Below are 23,426 nucleotides of genomic sequence, written 5' to 3'. Positions count from 1 at the left end.
AAGACTGATTTCTGGACGGGGGATATCTTCTTTATACTAGGAAGCTTTGTGAATACAGCCACTTGTTTGAAATCCTTATTGAAGCTCTGTCAAGAAAAGGGAGGGCAACTCAAAGCTTCAAAACAATTTTAAAAAAGACACTCAGACCCAGGGCAGGATAGAGACATCCCCTCTTGTTACCTCTGCCTAAGTACATTTAAATTAACCCTAAACTGTGAGTACCAGTTTGAATGGAGATGCCCTTTCTTTAATTTTTCACCCCTGCCCCTGAAACAGTCTGAGAACGTCACTGATGACAGGAGCAAATTCTAAGGTATCCATTAAAGGCATGTAAAAATGTGTTTTTATTATTTGCCTTTCGTGCAATGGAAAGGAACCACTGCAGAACTTTGCAGTCAAGGCACTGGTAACACTGTATGCTGATGACAGACCAAGCTGATGTCATCACTTGTACAACAACTCTTTCCCCTTTTCTGTCTTAATCGTCCTTCTTTTTTTTTTAATAAAAAGATGTTTTTCTGTTCAATAATCCGGTCCCGCTGGGAGCTGGTTGGATTGAAGCAACTCATCTATCTAGGGGAATTGGTCGAATGTGCTGGGCAGGCACAAAAGCTCTTCCTTCCCTAATATTTTGGGTTACTTAACAACACCAACAGAAATCTGTGCTGCGCTAAAATTGGCTTATATTATTGGCTTGCCTAAATAAGGCTCTGAAATTATAATATCTCAAAATTACTATGATAACAGTTGTGATATTGCATTTAATAAAAAGTGTTGACATTGACATCATTACATAAAGTGCTGATTTTTAAGAAGAAGGCACTGCTTTGGAGGAAAGCAACATGATAATCAACAGCTTCAATCAATTCTTTGTTGATCAGGTGTGCTTATTGTGGGCTGACTGATAGAAATCAATCATAGGCTCCCTTGAAGTAATGTTTAAAGGTAGTCCATCAACAAGGCAAGGGGTCCACATCAGGCTTCTTGTTGTTCTACAATAGCTTCATACTGTGGTGGCTTTCTGTAGAGACAGTAGTGCTGAGTCATGAAGAGGATGTCAAACACCACAGAGAACAGTCCAAGGCCAAACTTTGTAGGATCCCCAAATATCAGCGTCCATTCATCTGCAAAGAGACACAAGTAAGTAAGTAAGTAAGACAACAACAGACTGTCAGTAAGATAAAAGTTAGATCATATTTTGTGGAAAACACACCTGCATTGATACACCAGCACAAAGTATTAGATAGCATAAAGTACAGAAGTTACCATTGTTGTAAGACTGTAAGATCATCTGAAGAATACTGAAGGTTCCACCAGTGAAGTCCAGCAACACATTGCCAATACTCCAGCCCTCAGTACTCTGTCTTTTATAGTTCATGAATGCCTGAAAAAAAAACAGAGCATCAAGATTTCAATGATGCCCTTTAAGTTATAATTAACCAAATACACACCACTGTGCCTTTTTCTGTTGGAGAGAAGAAATACATTGGCAAAAGAAATAAATTCTGTTGTTATCTGAAAGTTTCTCATCCCCGTCACTTTACTGTGATGATTATGAGTTGGTGCATTTCAAGATCAGAACGGAGTTAACTTGCTGGCAGGCCCAGAGTGTGAGAAGGTAAACCTGTAGTGTCAGCAATGAACTATGAGCATGAGCATGTGCTAAATCATAAATAGACTTGTACTTATATAGCCCTTTTCTGGTCTCTCTGGCCACTCCAAGTGCTTTTACACTACTAGTCACAGTCACCCATTCACACAACAGTCACTCACTGATGGTAAAGGTGGCATTGTTTTTGGCATGGAAAACGTCTACTTTCTCTTAAAGCTGGGGTTGGTAATCAGATTTAGATACACTTTTTGTCATACTGGTTAAAATTATCTTTATGTCCTGATGGCAATCATTACATGATGTGTTCCTAAAAAAGAGTGGAAAAAAACTGCTATCTACAGCCGGAGTAAACCTGGGAAAACACCAACCAATCACCGTTTTTTGGCTCCCCAAATTTTAAACCAATCAAATCCCGTCCAGCCGTTCTGCCCTCCTCCTGCGCTTACATTTCCCCGACGTGCACTCCTCCGAGTCCCCGTCTCCTGCCTCTACTTCCCCTGCCTCTATTTACTGCCCCTCTCGCTCGTCCTCGGGCCTGTCCCCTCTGACCTGATGCGGTGCTTTACTCAGGACTGTAGTCCGGATCAGAGTCTAAAAAGCTCTCACCAACAAGCAGAATAATTAATGACGTTCAGTAAGTCCTACAGAAAATATATATTTATTGTAGCGTCTGTCCGGACGCTGTAGTGATGACCAGCCGATTCGTGAACACGTTGAGCTTTAATAACCGGTCACTGTCGGCCGTGATCACGCCAACCAACAAAACAACAATCAATGTTTGAATGAATGAAAAACTTCTCCTCTCCTCTCTCCCACTCGCACACTCTACACCTCTCCTGATGCCTTCACTGACCGTCAACACTGTAGGAATTAAGAACATCTATACTGAACAGGTTTAACAAACAGTAGAGTTGTTACAGTATTATATATGTGTTATAACTTTTCTCCTGATATCGTGTCACTGGTACAACTGGATAATGCTAGCATGATAGTTGTGAGCACTAACAGCAGCCATGTTTGTTTGTGTTTTTAACTTTCACTATGATAATGTTTTGGTGAGGACCGGTTTTGAATCAGTCACGATCATATGGTCGCGAATCAGTGGCGCTCGTGCATGTGAGCGGGGGGGGCGTCGTTTTGGAGGAGCTCTGAGGGAGGAGGGGAGGGGTTAGACGGAGTCCTGAGGAAAAGCTACATTCAAATTCATGCTGGTTTTCCGAGACTACCAACCCTAGCTTTAAATGATTAATCGATAATTGGTCGTGATTATTTGCCATGAAAACAGCCAAAAAAGGGTGTTTCTAGAGCGAGATGTCAATCATCTGTTCTGACACCTACCCCCTCAGAACAGTTTCAGGCATTAAAATGACAACAGAGAAAGTATCGGTGTTGCTGTGGATGGTCTTGTTTGCTTTTGAGGGTCATAAAGAGGCATCAGTATCAATTTCAGTCTGTTTCTCAGCCAGTTAAAACTCCTCATAGTGCCTTTAACATTTATCGATCACTGAGATTACTTAAAATTGACATCCCTACAACTAATACACGTTCTTTTGAGATGGGGTATTGATCTAAATCTCTGTATAAGGTCTGTCCTAATGCACACAAGAAAATGTGCAAGGTTGACTTCAGACCAGGTTTTAATTGGTTTATGGCACAGTTGTCTTCTGCATCCACAAAATAGCAATGCAAAACCGGCCACACGCTGTTAATGGACCAACAATCCCAGGGGTCACTAGAAAACTAGGCCAATGCTAAAAATGATGTGACTGTAAAAATCAAATTTGACTATTTATTTTTCAAGTATCTCAACCTTTTGGTAGATTAAATTAGTGCCACATTGGGATCCCACATTAGCATACACATGGAACATTTTTAACAACTTAAGTATTCATAAAAAGGCAACTGTATTGTAAAGCTTCACAATGTTTAAGTGTTTCCAATCTTTTGGTTCTGAAGAGTCGAGCACTTACCTGTGGTACATACTTGATCAGGGTGACTGCTAGTTTAATGTAGGAGAAATAGTAGAGGTAATCCAACCAAGTGATCTGTCTGGCTACAGCAAGAAACAAGCTAATCAAGGCAAAAGTCCAGCCAATCAGCAACAAGCCCAAGGCTATCCAAGAGACCTTTTGATCGCCCCTCTGAAAGAGAGAGGACACAGATTTACATAAGGATACAGTGTGAAGGATGTGCTGTACTGTCAGGCAAACGGTGGTTCTACAAACTCACAGAAAAGACATGTTAGAATCATTAACTTCACGATATAGCCACACAAAGCAGCAGTAGTTATTACAGAGGACGTGTTCAGGCACAAAACTTGGTGTAGGCCTGTGTTTTGGCATTGCTAAGGTAATAGAAATACCAAAGTTAAAATGTCAAACATAAAGAAATTAACTTGAAGGGACAAAACCCCCTAAAGTACCATCACTGGATACATTTCATGAATGGGATCGGTTCATTTGTGGTCCTGTAGAGATGATTGGACAAATGAAACCAAGTGGATCTGTTCACTCCAGAGCTTACGTGTAACAAAGCAGAAACAACTTTATTCACTAAGAGTATCACTTCAGGAGGTACCCACTTGCACTCAGTAAACAATTTTTCACACAAACTGTACTTAGGGTTTGAAAATTCCAGGAATTTTCAAAGTTGGAAACTGTCCATGGGATTTGGATTTAACGGGAATTTATGGGAATAAACGTGAATAAACCAGGAATTTACTAAATTGAAGGTTGGCTCTTAATAGGGAACTTAAACATAGTTGGGGAAAATATATTTTAGCACAATCCTGACTAAAACAAACAAATTTCATGCAAGTACAGTTGAACATCTATGCTATTCCTCCATCACATGCACACTGCTTACTGCAGGGCTATTGAGACCACGCCCCCTACATGCACTGTCCTCTATCCCATGCACAGATGATTTCTAGAATCCTGCAGAGGCTAGGCTTATAAAGCTTGAGGAAACGATGCTTTTTTATTTGCATGTTGAATAGGACATTTTTGGAGGGAGAGGGGCTCTTTTCATTTAACATTTTGATTGGGACTTTGTTGGGATTGCATTTCTGTTCATTTTTGAACAGGTTGGGTCGGGGGGGATGAGTAATATTTAACTCAACATTAATGTTTTAATTGATTGTTCAATAAAATATTTAACACTTGATAAAGTTGTACTTACAAATCAATCTGTTTTAATTGTATAATTTTGGATGGATGTCTGCTTATAACTAAACAAATATTTATGCTTGGATATGATACCTTTCCATTAAATTACACTCAATTCCCAGTTAATTCCCATAAGTTCCCATAATTCCCATGGAAAGTTTCCACCCCTTTGCAACCCTAACTGTACTACTAAGAATTTCCAGTATTTTCCAGGTGGGATTTGTGACCCAATAAACAAACCAACCACAATGACAACAAATCACAAAACACAACGACAGTTAAGAAAACACAATGACAAATCACAAAACTCATTGACCAATCAGAGAACATGATGACACAACACAAGTACACAAGTATGGAGAGGTCTAGAGGTCTGGCTCAGTGAAATTCCCTCAACTGTCTTCAAGACAGTTGACAAGAAGGATTAGAAGATTAGCAAACATGTTGGAGTCAACGTATGACTCCCCATCCCAGACAACCACGTCATCATATATATATTACCAGCTCTCTACAAAAAGACAAAGGCTAAAGTTACACAGAGACTCCAGCAGGCAGAGTGCGTCTCTCTCACCACTGATAGGGGGACTTCACCAGCTACTTAGAGCTATAGAAATGGCAATTTACCAAGTCTTCATTTGTCTTTATTTTTGATGAATATCATATCATATACTTATCACGATATTATTGTGTAATAAGATTTTGATAAGCCAAGACAATCACCTCATACACAGCAGCCTGGATAGCATAGATCAAACACAGCAGGACAGCATGGAGACTGAAGAAGACATCATTGGCATCAACAGGGTTAATTCCATTGGGATTCTCCTTCAGAAACTCCTCCTAAAGGGAAAGCACACAACATACACCAAATACTGTTGAGCAAAAAATGTAAGCAGTTATGTATGAGTGTTGTAACTCACCATTAAAATGTTAATAGACAAAGAAGACATTCAAATTCAACACCCCTGTACCTCGTTTTAAACAAACCCCACTCTCCCTAGGAAAACAAGAATGCTATTTTTACTGTAATTTTAACAAAAGGTCAGGTCAGACAGCATCAAGGGGTAGGTGTCATGAGGTAAAATGTGGCATAATGTATAATCTTACTTAAAAAAAAGAGTCATCTTCATTTTATAACAACATTTTTTGTCATTTTAAAGGCAATCACTTTACTGCACCGAAACTTTCTGACCAATTACAACACAATTTACTTTTGTCAATTTCCTCTGGATCACAATTATTATTATGCTGTGGCTGGCTGCTGAAGATGAGTTGCTGTATGATCATACACAACTGATCAGTGATTAACCATTTCACTTCTGAAAGATGTGTCTGAGTAATCCTGGTAGCTGAAACCTGACAAGAAGACTGTATTGATAATTCAACATCCTCACAAGGATTAAGTTACCTTTGTGTAAGGAATCCAAAACAGCCCTATATTGAAGACACTGTAAGCGATGAAGCCCGTGAGGTTGAGGGCCAGGAAATCAAAGTTGAGACCTACAACACTAAAAAAAATGTATGTTAGTATAAATTGTCTGATTTGGTTCATAATTCACAATTTTTTTTCAGTTTTTTTACTTCCAGCCCAATCATAAGACCACACACTGATACCCCAGAAGACCCAATAATCAGTTAGACACTATAGACAAAATAAACCATAAGATCAAAGACATATCAGCCGAGGTAAACTAGGGAGTGACTGGAATGGATCCCTTCTTCATCAGTGGCTTGGCTTCACTGTCAAGACCATAGGCCCAACCTTCAGATCGCTCCCACATAAAATTACATTTAAAACCAACACATAATGATATATATAAAATCACTTATACAGATTGTTACAAAGCCTTATAAATGTGCTTATGCTGCATTACAAGTGGCGGGTTCATAGAAAGTGTTACCAAAAACTGCACAAAGAAACCACTAAAAAAAATCGACATAAATAAAAGAGAATGACAAACTGAAAACTACCTTTTCCTCTTCCAGTTGTCCCAGGCCTGTGGGTAGAAAGACACCGACCAGGCGAAAAAATAAATCCAGCCTATCACCTGACTGATTCCAGAAAGGATGTTACTACGCACAACCATAAAGTGGATCCTGATGGACAAATTGGAGGGATGAGAGTCAGAATTGTAAACAGCAGCTTTACAAGACACATAATTATTATATTGCTAAAATGGTAAAATGCATGATCAAGTAATTTCAGCAAAGGGGATACAAAAATCAGTAGTACACTTCTCTAAAAATCCAGGGTATGTGGAAGACCCCAGCATAGCATTCTGAGTGAACGATATAGATTATAAATATTATTTATATAACAGAAAATAGCTGTAAGAATTATTATAACATGGAGTCCAGATATCACACAATCTAATTTCGTATAAAAGCTGGACTGTGTAACTAGGTTGAATTAGACACTCACAGTTATGTTCATAGCAAAAAAATAGATGTTTGTCTTTCTCTCAGGGGATGAGAAAAATAGGAGGATACTTAATTTCATTTAGCAGTAGTATGCATAGATGACTTTAAAGGAAATGTTTAAGATATAAGAGATAAGATATTCCTTTATTCGTCCCACAACAGGGAAATTAAAAGTGTTAAAGCAGCCGAGTAGATAGTGCAAAAGAGTATAAAGTAAACAAGAGCCTATAAATAGTAATTATTAAAAAGTTATTAGCTTTATTTTATTACTGTGGTTGTAGTCAAACTGTGGAATTCCTAACAGAGCTAGAAAAGTTCCATTTCCTTACAGCAAATGTGTTGAAATGCTGAAACTGAAGGATTAAAGCTGTGAAACTCAACCGAACATGTGGAAATGTGAAGGGAAAGAGAAAATTGTGTAAGCCTACTGAAATATTTGGATGCCCTGCTGAAAATCAGAAGACTTAATCAAAGCTTAACAAAGTGAAACTTGTAAAGAACCTAAAATCACAAAGAGTAGAATCATAGAAGGGTCTTAAAGATGTGAAGTAGTAAAAGTAGTGGAAGTAGTTGAAGTAGTGAAATTAGTGAAAGTAGTTGAAGTGGTGGAAGTAGTAGAAGTATTTATAGAAGTGGTTGAAGTAGTGGAAGTAGTAGAAGTAGGTGAAGTTGGTGAAGTAGTAGTGAAAGTAGGAGAAGTAGTAGTAAAAGTAGTATTAAAAGTATACGTAGTAGAAGTATAAGTAAGTCTGTAGAGTCTGAATGTAGTCAGGCCAGCGAAAAAGTATAAAAAAACACTTGTCAAAGAATCAGAATATGCTTAACGTGTTTCTTTTTATGTTACAAGTATGTAACATTGATTGACATCATAAATATTGCACCTTCCTGCATAACCTGTTGTACTGCCTTACAGAGTTTTGAGGAAGTGAGTGTGAATTTATTTATCCTCCTAACCCAACCTTACCAAATGAAAGAACAAGATATGATGTTTGATTTCTTTAATTCAATGCTTTATTTATCTAGTCCTTTGCTTGCTTGACCACTGTTGCTCTTTACTGTCTGTTGACAACTTGTGCTAAAAAACAGAAAGCAACAAATCCCTTAAGAGTTATGTACATACACAGCTTTTCTTTAACTGATGGGGAACTCACCCTTTCCCTCTTCCTCATTTCTGTCAATGTAACCAGCTGACAGTGTTTGTCTTGCAGCTAACTTTAACTGCAGCGTTCTAAAAAGTTAAGTCTTGTCTCTAATTGCTGGCCTTGAGCTGGCCTTTTAGAGGAGAATAGGAAAGTTTTATGTCAGCTTGTGCTGTCATAATGCAAAAACCAACCTGTTGAGATCTGAGTTGTTGCTCTGTAAGTGTGTTGTCACCTGACCCACATCATGGGCAGACACATTGAAGGAGACTGAGTTTGCCTCTGCTGGTAGAAACACCTAAACAAAAACAAGTGGATTTATCAGACACACACAAACAAACACACACAAATATGCAAATGGCACCTCTTCTCATAATTTTAAAAAATCTTCCTGTTCCAGCAATATTTCTCCATTTCAGAATTTCTGTGGCTGTTGACTGTAAGTAGCCTATTCATAGTAAATATTAGTTTTGTATAAAATTACTTTAATTACTGGTTTCATTTTGTGCAATTGTAAACATTTTCTGGAATAAATTTTAAAATGATATTAAAATTTGAACTTGTTTAAATTGTACATAGTTCATTGTTGTCAATACAAGATTTCATGATTCAGGAACCCATGCAAGCAGCTATACCTAGACCTTGTCCTCCCCCATGTTTCCCTTTCTGTTATATATATTACTATGGGTGGTAATAATAGGGTCTCAAGTTGTTAATTTGAGTTAGTACTGCGACACAAATGACAAAGCTGATTTTAATTCAGCTGTTCACTGATCACTTTTTCTGATCAAGTTTTTTTAAGATTCTTTATTTATTTATTTGCTTTTCTCAGTATGTGATGATTTAAATCTGTAAGCCTAGATACAAGTTTACTTGAGAGTTTATTTACTCTAAGCTTATTTACATTCCTTCACTGATTTATCGTTACCCCGAATGGGTATGTGGGTTTGCACGTGTGCAGATATATGTTTCTAAATGTTTTCTTGTAGGCGAGGGTGTATAAATGTATACAGATGTATACGACAACGATCCTATTTGTTTACCAATCCTGGCACACTACCTTTATTCACAATGACATTGGCAAGCTTTGAATTTTCTTTGACAAAATATTTTTTTCTCTCACCACTATTATAACCTCATTTTATAAGAATGTTTAGACAAATGTATTATACCTGTTTTATGTACCTCTTTACTTTCTGAAAAAATGCTTTGTTACTTTGACTAGCTGCAAAACATGTTTCAAATTGTACTGAATAAAAACTTTGATAAAGAAATAAAAATAAAATAAATTTAACTTGTTTATTAAACAGCTTATTCCCTCCCTTCTTTAAAATGATTTGATTTTTGTCTTTTTTGTGAATTTCACATTTATCCAAAAGAATCACATCACTAGGTTCTACAGCAAAAGACTACCTTTTACAAAGTATTAATGAGAATCGAGAATAAATTAACCGTGACTGCTTACATTTCATTTAGTTGACTTGGGCTTTTATTTGAACCCTTAAAGACAAACACAACACTGAGTAATAATGCAATACTGCATATACAGATGTGAACTTTTTTCTTTGTATTTAAGGCAAAATTCCCTTTTCTGATCATACCTGTAAAATCATACTGTTAAACATCCCTTTTTTTCACTGTAATGATGGTGCATGAGGAAATGTAGGGGAGTTCACTAAAAAAACAAAACCATCTGCTTCTCAATTGAAGTCTTTGGTACACTTTTTAGAACCAAAGGCTAAAAAATAAGTCAAATATACGTGCATGTAGCATCAAGCCTCCCTGTGATGAATAGGACATTGAAAGTATGTTTTCTTTGCGGCACATCTTTTTTAATTGTTTTTTCATATTTTACCTGCTTTGGAATTGTAATTATAGATGAGTAGTTCTGCTTGGAGCTGTGGGTTACATTTAACTCAATCACAGCTGACTGGTTGACAGGAAACCTAGGGAAAAAGACAAAAATCTAGTCAGAACAGCAATGCAGTGTATATGTGTCTCTCTTCATGCTTAGGACATTTCTGAAGGTTCTTTTCTTTGTTTTGAAACCTGAGTGAGCTCTTTCTCCAAAAAATTATTATACAGCCCTGCTTTACTGCTCACATTTGTATCATATCACTGTGACTCTACTAAATTAATGTTAGAATTTAACCATGACCTGTAGATGTTCATGAAAATATTTTTTCCTGCTCACTTACTTTAACTCACTGCTGTGGACGTTCCAGACTCCAGTGGTAACAGCTACTACTACTACTACTACTACTACTACTACCACCATTCGTCTCATCACTATCATCTCTCTCTCTTATTCTTCTCTATCCCTCTTTCCAACCCCAACTCGGTCGAGGCAGATAGCTGTCTAACATGAGTCTGGTTCTGCTCGAGGTTTCTGCCTGTTAAAGGAAGTTTTTCCTTGCCGCTGTAACTAGCTAAATACTGTGAGGTGCAATACTAGTGGTGGATTAAGATGAGATAAGATCGAGTCCTGTCAGTAAGAGGGGACTGTCCTGATGTTGGGTATTTGTTAATAATATAACAGAGTATGGTCTAGACCTGCTCTGTTTGTAAAAGCGTCTTGAGAAAACGTTTGTTGTGATTTGGCGCTTTACAAATAAAGATTGATAGAACAGATCATAATGTTTTTTTTAATTGCAAAGAAAAAAAAGAGAATGTAGCAAATACTCCAACAGCTATCCAACAAAAAACTTGCAATTTGACTCAATCACCCCAAATTACTGGCCAGAGTAAAGTGACACATTCAATGTAGAACCTTGTTTTTTGCTGTAAAGGCCCTAAAGTGTGTGTGTGCTCACCTGGTAGTAATGGTAATACTGGCATTTGCGTTTTCCTCAAGCGTCACCACACTTGGTGCAGACAAATAAAGTCTGGACTCTGGAGGATGGAAAGACAAGTAGAACAAACACCAGAAAGGCATCATCAATTGATGATTAAAATTCACAATAGGATCAAAAATTGACATACAACATTCTCAACACTTTTCCCATCCGCATGGTTACCAAGAGGTTACTGATTCAAAGAAAATGTATTGAACAGGTCTAACAAATTCAAAACCTAACCATCTACGACATGTCGTTTTCCATTTAATGAATGAAAACAAAATAAGAGTAGCAAATTAAAGCAAGGCAACGCTCTACGTTTAAATAACACTAGTCTTTTGACCACGTCAGTGTAGTGGCAAGGCAGAAATTCCTTTTTTATGGAGAAGCAGATGAAATCACTGTACATAGCAACATCAGTACATTTACCAGACATGTCTGTGAACATCCACAGAAGCAGCAGGTAAGTAGGTAGCCACCTCTTAGCCAAGCCCAGACCTGACATCTCTGCAAAATGATGGATACCGTCAACCTGAGGGACACGGGGCACACATAAAGCATCTTAGCATTCAGACAGAATTTTTCATAGCAATAACGTGAAACCAGTATTATTTTAAATAGCTACTTCTCTACTGTACTACTGCAGAAGCTGTTCTGAATTTCAGGGAGAACACTTTTTTTAAATTGGGGATCACACTTGGCATCCTTCTTCTTCTAGATCTACACTGAGCTGAAATGCTGCAACTGTAATGTTCGAAATGTTCACCCTACTTTTGGATGCCTGTCTGCTCTGGGCTTACTCGGTACAGCCCTCAATGATTCAGTTAACATGTTGTGGAGTTGCATTCTCCAATTCACGAAGCCAACATAGCAAGTAATTCAAGTTTAAAAAAATGTATTATTGAGGAAGCAGGGGTACAAATAGCAAGATGATAATAGTTTCTGGCTGCAAGCTGCGTGCCTATGTCTCTCCTCATTCAAGCCGCCATCATTTTAAAATAATAAAATGACTCTCTTCCTCACAGTTAAGGTTTAGTTTCAGCTAAATCATCTTTGGAGAACAGGGATGCAATATAGGAACTATATGACTTTTTTTTTTTTTGCAGTAGGTTATTTACAGTAGGTTTGTACAGTAGGTGGATTTCTGCAAAAAGGATTATGGCTACCTCAGTAACCTCTTTCACAGTACTGAAAACCCAGAGTTTACTTAGAAGGTACCTTACAACCATAAATCCTGTTGTGGTAACAACCCCTCACATGGTATTAAAGATGCTGTTGGTAGGAATGGTGTAAAAAAAATCCTTTTTTTCTGATAGGTTTTGAGAAAAGGTCATAATGCCCATCGGTACTCATCGGTAAGTGGAGTAATTTGAGACTATTGCGAAATCTCTGCATTTTCCAATGCCTTTATATCAAGCAATGTTATTATTCCCCTCGTTCCCGTTATCATGGACCAATGACAGCTAATCTCCAATCCTCTGTCCTGATTGGTTAAGGGGCGGCCCCTACTACGTCCTCCAATTGGTTATGAGTCCAGCGCTATCATGACTGCACACGCCGATCAGTGTTGGGGGGCTAAGAGGAAATCTGGTTGGGAGGGATAGTGTTGACATTCAAAGTCCCTCTCTCTGAACAGATGTTTACTCTGTGACTACCAACAGCAGCTTTAACCCCTAAAACCAGCCAAGTACTGCAAACAGTGTGTTAAGTCATGCAAGATTGAAATTGATATTTTATTTAATTGTGCTGATTCTGATTTACAGTGGATGACTTGCAACCCTCTCCCCTAAATTTTGACACTTATAGAGCCAAGAGCAGTTCAAATTTGATAGCTTGATGTTTATTGTTCGTACTAAAGATCAACTTGGGTCCAGTTCCTGGTATGTAGGTACAGTATGTACACACTTACCTGTGTACACTGTCAATATATAGGCGATCCAACACGTACCTGAAAGCCGTGACAGCACGAGTCGAAACATCCACGTTCCACAGCCGTCACGCAGCCAACACACACCTGAAGTGAAGCAAAAGATACAACACACACCTGAAGTGAAGCAAAAGATACAACACACACCTGAAGTGAAAACAAAGATACAACACACACCTGAAGTGAAAACAAAGATACAACACACACCTGAAGTGAAAACAAAGATACAACACACACCTGAAGTGAAAACAAAGATACAACACACACCTGAAGTGAAAACAAAGATACAACACACACCTGAAGTGAAAACAAAGATACAACACACACCTGAAGTGAAGCAAAAGATACAACACACACCTGAAGTGAAAACAAAGATACAACACACACATGAAGTGAAAACAAAGATACAACACACACCTAAAGTGAAAACAAAGATACAACACACACCTGAAGTGAAGCAAAAGATACAACACACACCTGAAGTGAAAACAAAGATACAACACACACCTGAAGTGAAAACAAAGATACAACAGTAACGAAAGATGGATTGACAACTGTTCCGTCACATGAGTAAATTGTATTTCTCGGTTGTGGTCAATGATAATACGTTAAAGCTACTTGCAACAGTAAGTTAAAGACTTAAGAGGCATTAAGGTAAATTATTTAAAAGGAGAAACAAAGGAGAACTTACACCTCCTCAGTTGTTTTGACTGCTTCCTCATTGGCGGGTCACAAGACTGTTCTTCTTCGTCTTCTTCGCTCCTCCCTACTTCTTCTTCTTCTTCTTTCGTGTTTGGCAAACAACGTCTAGGTAAATTACCGCCACCTACTGGTGTGGAGTGTGGACGAAAATAATAATACAAAAATTAAAATAAATTAAAATAAAATAAAATAAAATAAAATAAAATAAAACAAAATAAAATAAAATAAAATAAACAAAATAAAATAAAATTAGATTAAATTAAATAAAATTAGATTAAATTAAATTAAATTAAATTAAATTAAATTAAATTAAATTAATAAATATATAATATCACAACCAAATCCTCGTTATCAAATTTGATCTATTCAAACATTTAAACAAAATCTATAGCAGCCATCCATTGAATTTCTTTGTAAAATATGTTTTGGCAAACTTCTTTTTCAGGTTATGATGTCAACTTGATCAACGAAATAAATTAATGGAGAAACAAATGGCTGTCTTCTTTTTTTTTTTTTTTGAATATTGTATTTGTGATTTTTTGTTTTCTTAACCTACACACACTCACACACACTCACACACACTCACACACACTCACACACACTCACACACACTCACACACACTCACACACACTCACACACACTCACACACACTCACACACAATAAACACAAGACACTATGAAAAATAACACAGGAAGGGTGTTGAAGATTTAAAGGATCCACAGATAGTCCTCAGATGCTAACAATAGCGACATCTACAAAAGAAAGGAAGGCTGCCCCGACTTCCAACAGATTCCGTGGTCTAACAACCATTACTTACTTTAGAAAAAAAAAAGAGAACACCAACAGAAAACACACACACACACACACACACACACACACACACACACATACATTGATTGTCACATTGAACACGTGTTTGTCCAAATTGATGGACGTGGATATAAATGCACCATGCCCACTGGGATGTAGACATCATTTCAGAAGTGAGGGGGACAATTATTAAAGTTTTTAAGATTTAAGTGCAAAATGGTATTTTGATTTGTTTTGTTAATGAGCAGAGATGGATCCAGAGCATCCAGAGTGCACTTTATAGACATTTTTTATATGTTTTCCACTGAAAGGACACCAGATGTTTTTTGGTGTGGTGTGCCCTTATGTCAGGAGGAGTCTGTAGGGCAGGGGTTCTCAAACTTTTTGGAGCCAGAGAACCCTTACAGGTCAGAAAATTTTCCAAGGACCCCCTCATAATTGTAACATAGATTAAGCACATGCTTACTACCATTTGCACTCATAGATGCCCTTGAAACTATTTTTATTGTAAAACTTATCAATGTAAATACTTCAGACCTGTTCCATAGTGATAAACAGATAACACTTCAATTGGAATCATGTAAATACCACTTGTATACTTTAAAACAGAGGGTCTTTTCATTCCTTGTGGACTCAACATGACAGCATTTCTACTTTTAAAGTAATATATCTTAAACGCTTTCAGAAAATTTACAGTAGCAAGACTGGCATATCCCTTCGAGCCACCAAATGGTATCATAACAATGGTGTAAATGCTGTTTTGTAATGACACAGCACAATTTTGTATATTATTTATTATTTATTAGAAATGTATTTTTATTATTTCACGGACCCCCACACTATGGTACACAGACCCCCAGGGGTCCCAGGACCCCACTTTGAGAACCACTGCTGTAGAGCATGTTATTTTGAGGTGTAGGGAGTATGGGACACAGAGAGAAAGGATGAGGAGGGAGCTAGGGTAATTGGGAGTAGGGGGGTTCACATTGAAAGGGGTATTATTGAGTATGGGTGACAGAGCACAGGTCAGGGTTTTGTTGGCATTCTTAATTTATGGTGCAAGACTGAACGCTTCAGGCGCTCTTCTGTGCAGGCGCTCCTTTGTGCCCACCCCACATGAACAGATCCATACCATCCCTGCTCTGTCTGTCACACTCCATCATCTCATCACGAACTCTCTCTCTTGACTGCTGCTGGCATTATAATGCATAATATACTGTATTATATAATTATCTTGCCATATTATTTTCATATTATGTTATATTACATTATTATTCTAGCTACAACTCATGGTCATATTCTACAACTCATGGTCATATTACATACCATATTATTTTTATTTATTGCTTAATTTGTCATTACCAACCATAATCACACCGTGTCAACCTGTCACTATTGAATTTTTTTTTAATACTGCCTGTAATTACTTCTATTTAATTTAAATTCCATCTGTAACATTGTATATATCTAAATTTTTTTCTAGCTTTATTTATCTATTGTTATTTTTACTTATTTTATTTTATTTTATTTTTTAATTTTACTTATTGAAACTTTTTTCTTGATTGTACTTATGTCTGGGTTGCTGTAAAAAATGAATCCCCCCCAGGGGATCAATAAAGTAATATCTTATCTTATTTTAAAGAGCACAGGGGTTTTTCACAGGGTGTGGGGTGACTTGGGAGGATACTGAGGGGATTACATAGTTTGGATAAAGGGAAGTTAGGGTAAAGTGGTGTATAAGGAGTGTATGAAGGTGTGTGTTTGTGGTTTTGGTTAGATTTTCGTTTTGTTTTGTTTTTTTTTGAGCTCACTGTATGATCCACACTCCGGAGCAGAAGGGGGCGGTAATGCACCATTAAGCTTGATACCAACCACAGTGTAACACGAAAAAAAGAAGATCCTTGTGGAGTGGTTTGACCCTGTGAAGGAGTGCTTCCTGTCAGCTTTGGCTGGACGTACAGACAGAAGGTTGGATTTACTGTGTATCTTCGCCAACATGCTTCCAAAGCTCTGCACTGTACGGAGTCTATTATGGTAAGAATCACATGATAATGTGGAAAAATTAACACTTCTTTATTAGAGTTCTGAAACGTTGATGTTGGTGTCCCCACGCTTTCTTAAGAAATATGTTGGTGAAGAATACAGTAAGGCTCTGTGAAATGAAAGGTTTATTTACTTCTACAACCCAGTTTCCAAAAACAGTAGGGTCGCTGTGTAACATGTAAAAACGAACATTGCATGATACATGTCACATGTTGCATACAAGTTAGGACAGGGTCAAGTCTCCTCCATGTCAACAGCACTCTTGTTTGAGATATCTTCAATTCTTAACTTGTGACCAACGAAGGACACAAGTTCATTGAGATGCATCCACAGTCTTTATTTGCGGGGTAAACACTAAATCTTTTTTTATTATTATTTATTGTGCAAGAAATGTGCTTTACAAGAAAGTGTGACCAAGTGATAGTAGATAAAGTAACAAGTAAACAAGGCACGAATATGGACAACAAGAAGAAAACAAAACATACAGACAAAGAAGTGGTAATAATAGTAATACTAATAATAACAGTCAGAGGAAAACCAAGGCAAAAAACAACAACACCAGCAAAAAACAAAAAAACTAAAGAAACAGAGAAAATCAATTGATGTTTAAAAAAAATAAAAAGAATAGAGCAGAAATAACCTATAAAAAGTAAGCAATGAAAGAGGGAGAAAATAAATAAATAATAATAATAGGAATGTAAATAAATATATTATATCAATAATGATAATGAAACAGATATGGCTGGATGACAAATTCCTAATTGTTAATTTCAAGGGGTTAATACATTAAATAAATGAATAAATAAATAAAAAGATGATAATATATATATATAAACACATTTAAAAATAAACAAACAAAAAGTGTGTCTTGTGAGGGTTAATGTTTGTGTTGGAAGATTGAAGGTGTGATGGTCACTGAATATCTACTGATGCATGCCAAATATGAGAAGGTAAAAGTGGAAAGATTGATAATAGATAGAAGATTATAAGGAGTAAAGAATTTACTTAAAAAAAAAAAAAAAAAATACACACCAGATCAATGGCTGTAACTTTAAGAGTAACAAGGTTTTTCCACTATTTTGCTATATTTATTTGTCTCATAATGCACCAGACATTTCAAATGAGTAATAAGTCAAATAAGTCAAGTTTAATTTTGAGTTAAACATGAGATACTTGAGCAGTAAAAAAGGATGAGTGCTCAGTGAAAAAAACACCCCACTATGCCCTCTACTGGTTTTGCAGCCTACCACATGGCTTCTCATGTCCCCAATCCTGAGAGGCTAAACTGTTTCCTCTAGCGTCCCAGAGCAACCCCCTTCCATGCCCAGCTCCCACTGTCCATCAACCTATTCACTACAGTATTTCCACATTCAATGGACCCAAGCTTCAGGTAGTGACACTTCCTACCCTGCTGTCTGCCCCCTAGCAGCCTCGACCACCCAAAACACAGCAAGAAGAGACTGTAGCAAGATGTTAGAAGTCAAGTCAAGTCAAAGTTAATTTATATAGCACATTTTAAAACAACCGCTGTTGACCAAAGTGCTGTACAAGCTTAAAAACACTATCACAATAGAAGACAGTGGAGGCAGAGCTGAGATGAAAAGCCTGTTTAGACTAGAGCCAAAACATTGTTCACAGATTATGCTTTTTGGAAGAGTTCCATGCAGTGTTGTCGACTGCAAAATTATGACTATTGTTGATGGTACTGAATAAGGGCCTAAAGATCACAGCCGTTCCTTTTTTATTTTCCACCTTGTCCTTTGCTTCTAGAGAATTCTTCATATTCTCTGAAGTGTAGATTAGGAAATCCCAAGAATCTGTGCAATTGTTAGTTGGGTAACATGATTTTTTAATTCCTCCACTATTTGACAGCTTCTTTCACAGAGGAGTGAACCCTTCCAAATCTTTACTTCAGAGAGACAGCCTCTCTGGGATGCTGTTTTTATGCCGTTATGTCACTGACCTGTTGGCAATTAACCTAGCAGTTGTGAGATATTCCACCAAATGTTTTCTTTCAACTTTTCTTAACTTTTGTTCCAATATTTTGTTGCCAGTGTCCCAGCTTTTTTGTAAAGTGTTACTGGTATCAAATTCAAATTAAATTAAATTAAATTCAAAATCTTTATTTATTCTTGAAGAGACATTGAGGTTTACCTCATTTCCAATGTTGTCGAGATCACAGGCACATCAGAAACAACAGAACAAACACACAAAATGATTCACAAAACAATAGATTCATTAAAACAATAGATTCATTAAAACAATAGATTCATTAAAACAATAGATTCATTAAAACAGATATAATTTAGTCTTAAACTCTTCCAAAGAAGGAATAGATATCAACTTTAAAGTCTGTTGGAGGGTGTTAAATGATTTAGGGGCATCAATGGAGAATGCTGATGAGAAGAGCGCGTCATGCAGGATCAATAATTCCACTCCAACACGTTTGCAATGTAGGAGGGTAGCTTTCCAGTACATGGGTATATAGTTTTCCAAAAATGATTGAATTTCTCTGTATCAACATTTGGTACGTTTTATTTGTGGCACCACTATAGGATGCACAGGGGAACTCACTTGCTCACAACACTGGCATTTATTGTATACTTTGTATGTGTGGTCATGTTTTTCACCTGTGCTCACCAGGACTGGTTGCCCGTCGGTGTTAAAACTCTGTGGACACACCCCAGCGCTCAGCCAGGTGTCTCTATTCCACAGTCAAACTCCTCAGCTTAACTCCAACAGGACATCAGTGGTGGCCTGTGGTAGGCAGAAATATGAGAGACTGTACCCTGTGATGCTGGTCCAGCCTGATGGATCCACTGTCAACATCAGATACAAAGAACCAAGACGCATCCTCATGGTTTGTACACCATCTGTTTCACTTCCTGATTGCTTAGTGCCTTAATGACAACTGATTAGTTTGGATAGAACTGACAGACCTCTGTTGAATACAGTCCGGTTAAAAAGAAAATTCAATTTTCAACATTGATTTTACAGTTTGTATTCTGTGTATAATGCTGTCTTCAAATGGAACTCCTAAAGTTGTGAAGTCGTGTGAATGAGTGGCTTGGCCAAACATTTCATCGTTGTCCTCCTTGCTTTCCTTATAAGTGGAAATGCTCATATTACAATTTTTCATATTTGCTGAAAAGCCGTGCAGAGGAACAACAAACTCCTCTTGGTCCCGTACGTGTCTAGCGTTAATCAAATCACGTTGTACAAGCTTTGCTCTCGCTAACGTTTGTTAATTTTGCTCCTCTAACTACAGACCTGATCAGTTACATAATAACTTCATGTATTTGCATGAAACTGGAGTCTATAGGCTCCACCATTTCTGTGGATGTCATCAGACACGTCACAGCTCGTGAACTTGATGCTTTCCGAAAAAATTGACTTGCAATGATGTGAATATGATGAAAGGGGGGCGTTCATCAATCCATCGATCAATCAATCTTTATTTGTATAGCGCCAAATCACAACAAACGTTATCTCAAGACGCTTTTACAAACATAGGAGGTCTAGACCACACTATGTCAAATTATGAACAGACCCAACTTCAAGACAGGGTAAGACTCAGTCTGACCCCACCTTAATCCATCATGAGCATTGCACATCGCAATAATTTGGCTAGTTACAGTGGTGAGGAAAAACTTCCTTTTAACAGGCAGAAACCTCAGGCAGAACCAGACTCATGTTAGACAGCCATCATGCCTCAACCGAGTTGGGTCTGGAAAGACAGATAGAGGGGAGTAAGAGAGAGAAGTGATAGTGATGAAACGAGTCGTAGAAGCTGTTGCCGCTGGAGTCCAGATCGTCCGCAGCAGGAGGATGTCTACGGCAGCTCAGAGGAATCTACGAGACAAGGGAGCTCAGGGACTCCAGAAAGGTCTATTGTTAGTAACTTTAATGGGACAGGCAGAGTTAAAGTAAGTGATGAGGGGGTTGGGGGGAAGGGGGTGAGCTAGGATCCCAGTGCGTCAGTGCGCCAGTTCCCCCGGCAGTCTAGGCCTATAGCAGCATGACAAAAGCTGGTCCAAGCCTGATCTAGCTCTAACTATAAGCTTTATCAAAAAGGAAAGTTTTAAGTCTACTCTTAAAAGTGGAGAGGGTGTCATACTACTTTTAGAGATTTTAGTTAGTTCATATGGCCATTTCTCGTGAACATGGCAAACACGACCCCATTTGAAAGCACCATAAGAACAAAATGCCTCTTAAATTGCATCTGCAGACAGTATTAAATGAAATGACCATAAAAACATATTTGGAAACTAGACTCCATTGTGTTGACAACACTATTGACTATTTATTATCAACAACGTTCTCATTCTAATTTGACAACATAATGCTATACAATTCAGCAGCTCAGCCATACTTTGCCTTCAAAATATTCTGTTTTGTTCTTCACAATGTTTGTCGAACACCCAAAACAGACGGGGCTCATTTTCAGTGTTTTTGATAAATTATTGAATTACACACAAACACTAAAGCACATTGGGGGCTGAGAAAGCTCTCTGTATCCAAGAATCCATCAACTGGACAAATTTATGACCAAGCTACACAAATCAGTTACACACTATTAGTATTCCCCAGGATTAACAGCGAAATACCCTGCATAATGAACCTATGCCTCTCAGGGCAAGTTGCCATACCCATGGTGTCTTTGCCTGGTTTCCCTTTTTACCTATACGGATGCATTCAATAGACAGTGGTTAAAATAAAAGAGCAGAGGCTGAGATCTGGTTCAGTTCTGTTATAGATTTGTAGTCACCAAGCCTTAAGCTGAGGTAACCTTTAAGACATTCCTCTGACCTGACACGGTTTTTCTTTTGTCTGACTTAGGCTTTACCTACAGTGTACTTGTATCTAAATGTATCATTTTATTGGATAGCTTTTCACATGATGAATAAACTCAAATTCAAAATGTTCATATGTCTTCAAGATGTTTTGTAACATCTTGCTTGGTCATAGCCCAATTATATCTGTTTATATGCATAAAATGAAAGACCGCACACCAGAATAGTAATCTTACTGAAGTTATCAAGGCCAGCCAACCTACAGCATATGAAACCATGATTACTCAGATTTGTTTTTATTTGACAGTTAATTGATGTTTCTTTTTTTGCTTTTCAAGATGCCAGTCAACCTGTCAACTCTGTCTGAAGATGAACGTCGAGCTCGCCAGAAAAAGAGAGAAGTGAAGAAAAAAGTAAAACAGACAGCTGTCCACTATGACGATGACTTCAAAGCTGACAGATACACACAGTTTTGGAAGAAGAAATAATGTTTTTATATGTGACACAAACCATGTAAGTTCCAGCAACCATTAAATCATTGTCACTGTAAACTTCCTCTTGTCCTTTAAAGGTATGTTTAAATTAAATAATTTCTGTTTTTGTTTTACAAAACTTTAAATGTGGGACAATTAAAAGCCAGAACAATGAAACTTTATTGTCAACTGAACACCATGAGAGGAAACTCTTCCACAGACTTAAAGCCTCCCTTGTTTTTTAATTTTCAATAATAAACTGATATGTTCCTGTTTGAGCGGAAATCTGTAACAATGTCAGGTTAATAAAGAGCCTCATTGCAAAGGTATGTATCTGTGTGGTGAATTTTCTCCTGATCTCTTCTAATAGGCAGTCTTTTGTTTATTTTCCTTGGAAACCAGTTAAGCAAAGTTCTTATTTCAGATTTGAGAGGCCTGCCACCGCTTCACACAGTGTGAGTCACACTCCATTCCTATAGGGGGTGGCAATACACCAAAATCGGTCTGATGGCCACTAAGGATCTACCTATGCAGAATAAGATTGGGTTTCATTCACCAACATCTTAAGATTTTCCTTAAATTTATACGTTTATATACACAAAATTTCTAACAGAACTCTACATCATGACGTGCTCTTAAACCATGCAATTATTCACACCTATGTTCTTAAATTGGTGAATGCCATGTCTTGTAAGTCAGAAGCTTGTGCTCAATGTTCCTAATTAGCATAAATAAATGTGACATATCAGTCATTAAATCCCTGTGTTTAAACGTGAGTAATTGTTGGTGAGGATAAGTTTGCCTTTCATCATAAATTATTTAAACTGTAGCCTATATCATTGTCTTATGTCATCTTGTAAATCAGGTTAATATTTAATATTTAATATTTGTAGGTCTATGTATCTGGCCGGTAAAGCTAATTTATATTATATATAATATTTTAAGAAATTCTTAACTGGTTGCTTATTACTACTCATAATTTAACATTTTGTAGTTTAAAATAAACATTGCATGATTGAAATAAAAGTTAATTAAATCATGCATTTATAAAAGTCTTAACTATATAAAGATGCTGAATGAAGGAAAACTACGGTGGCCCTGAAGTGCAAATCACAACGGCAATTCAGAAAAGAGCTTTGAAATTTAATGATGAAAATATCCTGAAAGTTCCCTTTGGAAAAGGAGAGGCCAAATCTCTGATAAGGAGGGCAGTAAGGGATGTGTGGCAGAAAAAATGGTATGAGGATACAAAATGTAGGCATTTCTACAGCATCCAGAAATCCATTGATGTGACTGATTTTAAAGGGAGGAATAGTAGAGAGGAAGTGATGATTGCCAGCTTAAGATTGGGTCATACAGAATTGAAATCGACTCTGTACTTAATGGCCAAATGTTTCTCAGTGAACTGTGATGTGTGTAATGTTGAGGCGAATGTGAAACATGTGGTTATAGAGTGTAAAAAATATGGCGTACAGAGGAAGAGATTATGTGGTAGAGTAT

The 23,426-nt window shown here is 37.3% G+C and overlaps 2 protein-coding genes across 5 annotated transcripts; one reads left to right on the top strand and one right to left on the bottom strand.

Moving 5' to 3' along the window:
• Positions 1-741: 741 nt before the first annotated feature.
• Positions 742-13,852, bottom strand: ctns (cystinosin, lysosomal cystine transporter). Of its 4 annotated transcripts, none has more exons than XM_034674986.1 (12): positions 13,797-13,852; positions 13,125-13,190; positions 11,606-11,708; positions 11,153-11,231; positions 10,195-10,285; positions 8,534-8,637; positions 6,751-6,876; positions 6,188-6,287; positions 5,500-5,619; positions 3,583-3,753; positions 1,267-1,384; positions 742-1,124 (listed from the first exon to the last, which is right to left on the bottom strand). In XM_034674986.1, exons 3-12 carry the CDS (start codon positions 11,679-11,681, stop codon positions 976-978), a joined length of 1,134 nt encoding a protein of 377 aa, XP_034530877.1. In that variant the 5' UTR covers positions 11,682-11,708; positions 13,125-13,190; positions 13,797-13,852; the 3' UTR covers positions 742-975. The 4 variants fall into 4 exon arrangements, with proteins under 4 accessions (XP_034530877.1, XP_034530885.1, XP_034530904.1 ...); XM_034674994.1 differs by having other exon boundaries at positions 13,125-13,220; positions 13,795-13,833; XM_034675013.1 differs by lacking the exon at positions 13,797-13,852 and adding an exon at positions 13,611-13,649.
• Positions 13,853-16,517: 2,665 nt separating this feature from the next.
• On the top strand, positions 16,518-22,255 carry mrpl55 (mitochondrial ribosomal protein L55). Its single transcript, XM_034708904.1, has 3 exons — positions 16,518-16,651; positions 19,304-19,520; positions 21,792-22,255. Exons 1-3 carry the CDS (start codon positions 16,614-16,616, stop codon positions 21,939-21,941), a joined length of 405 nt encoding a protein of 134 aa, XP_034564795.1. The 5' UTR covers positions 16,518-16,613; the 3' UTR covers positions 21,942-22,255.
• The last annotated feature ends 1,171 nt before the right edge of the window (positions 22,256-23,426 follow it).

Source organism: Notolabrus celidotus, chromosome 2, assembly GCF_009762535.1.
Source record: "Notolabrus celidotus isolate fNotCel1 chromosome 2, fNotCel1.pri, whole genome shotgun sequence".
NCBI classification, from domain to species: Eukaryota; Metazoa; Chordata; class Actinopteri; order Labriformes; family Labridae; genus Notolabrus; species Notolabrus celidotus.
This window is presented reverse-complemented; position numbering and strand designations above follow the sequence as displayed.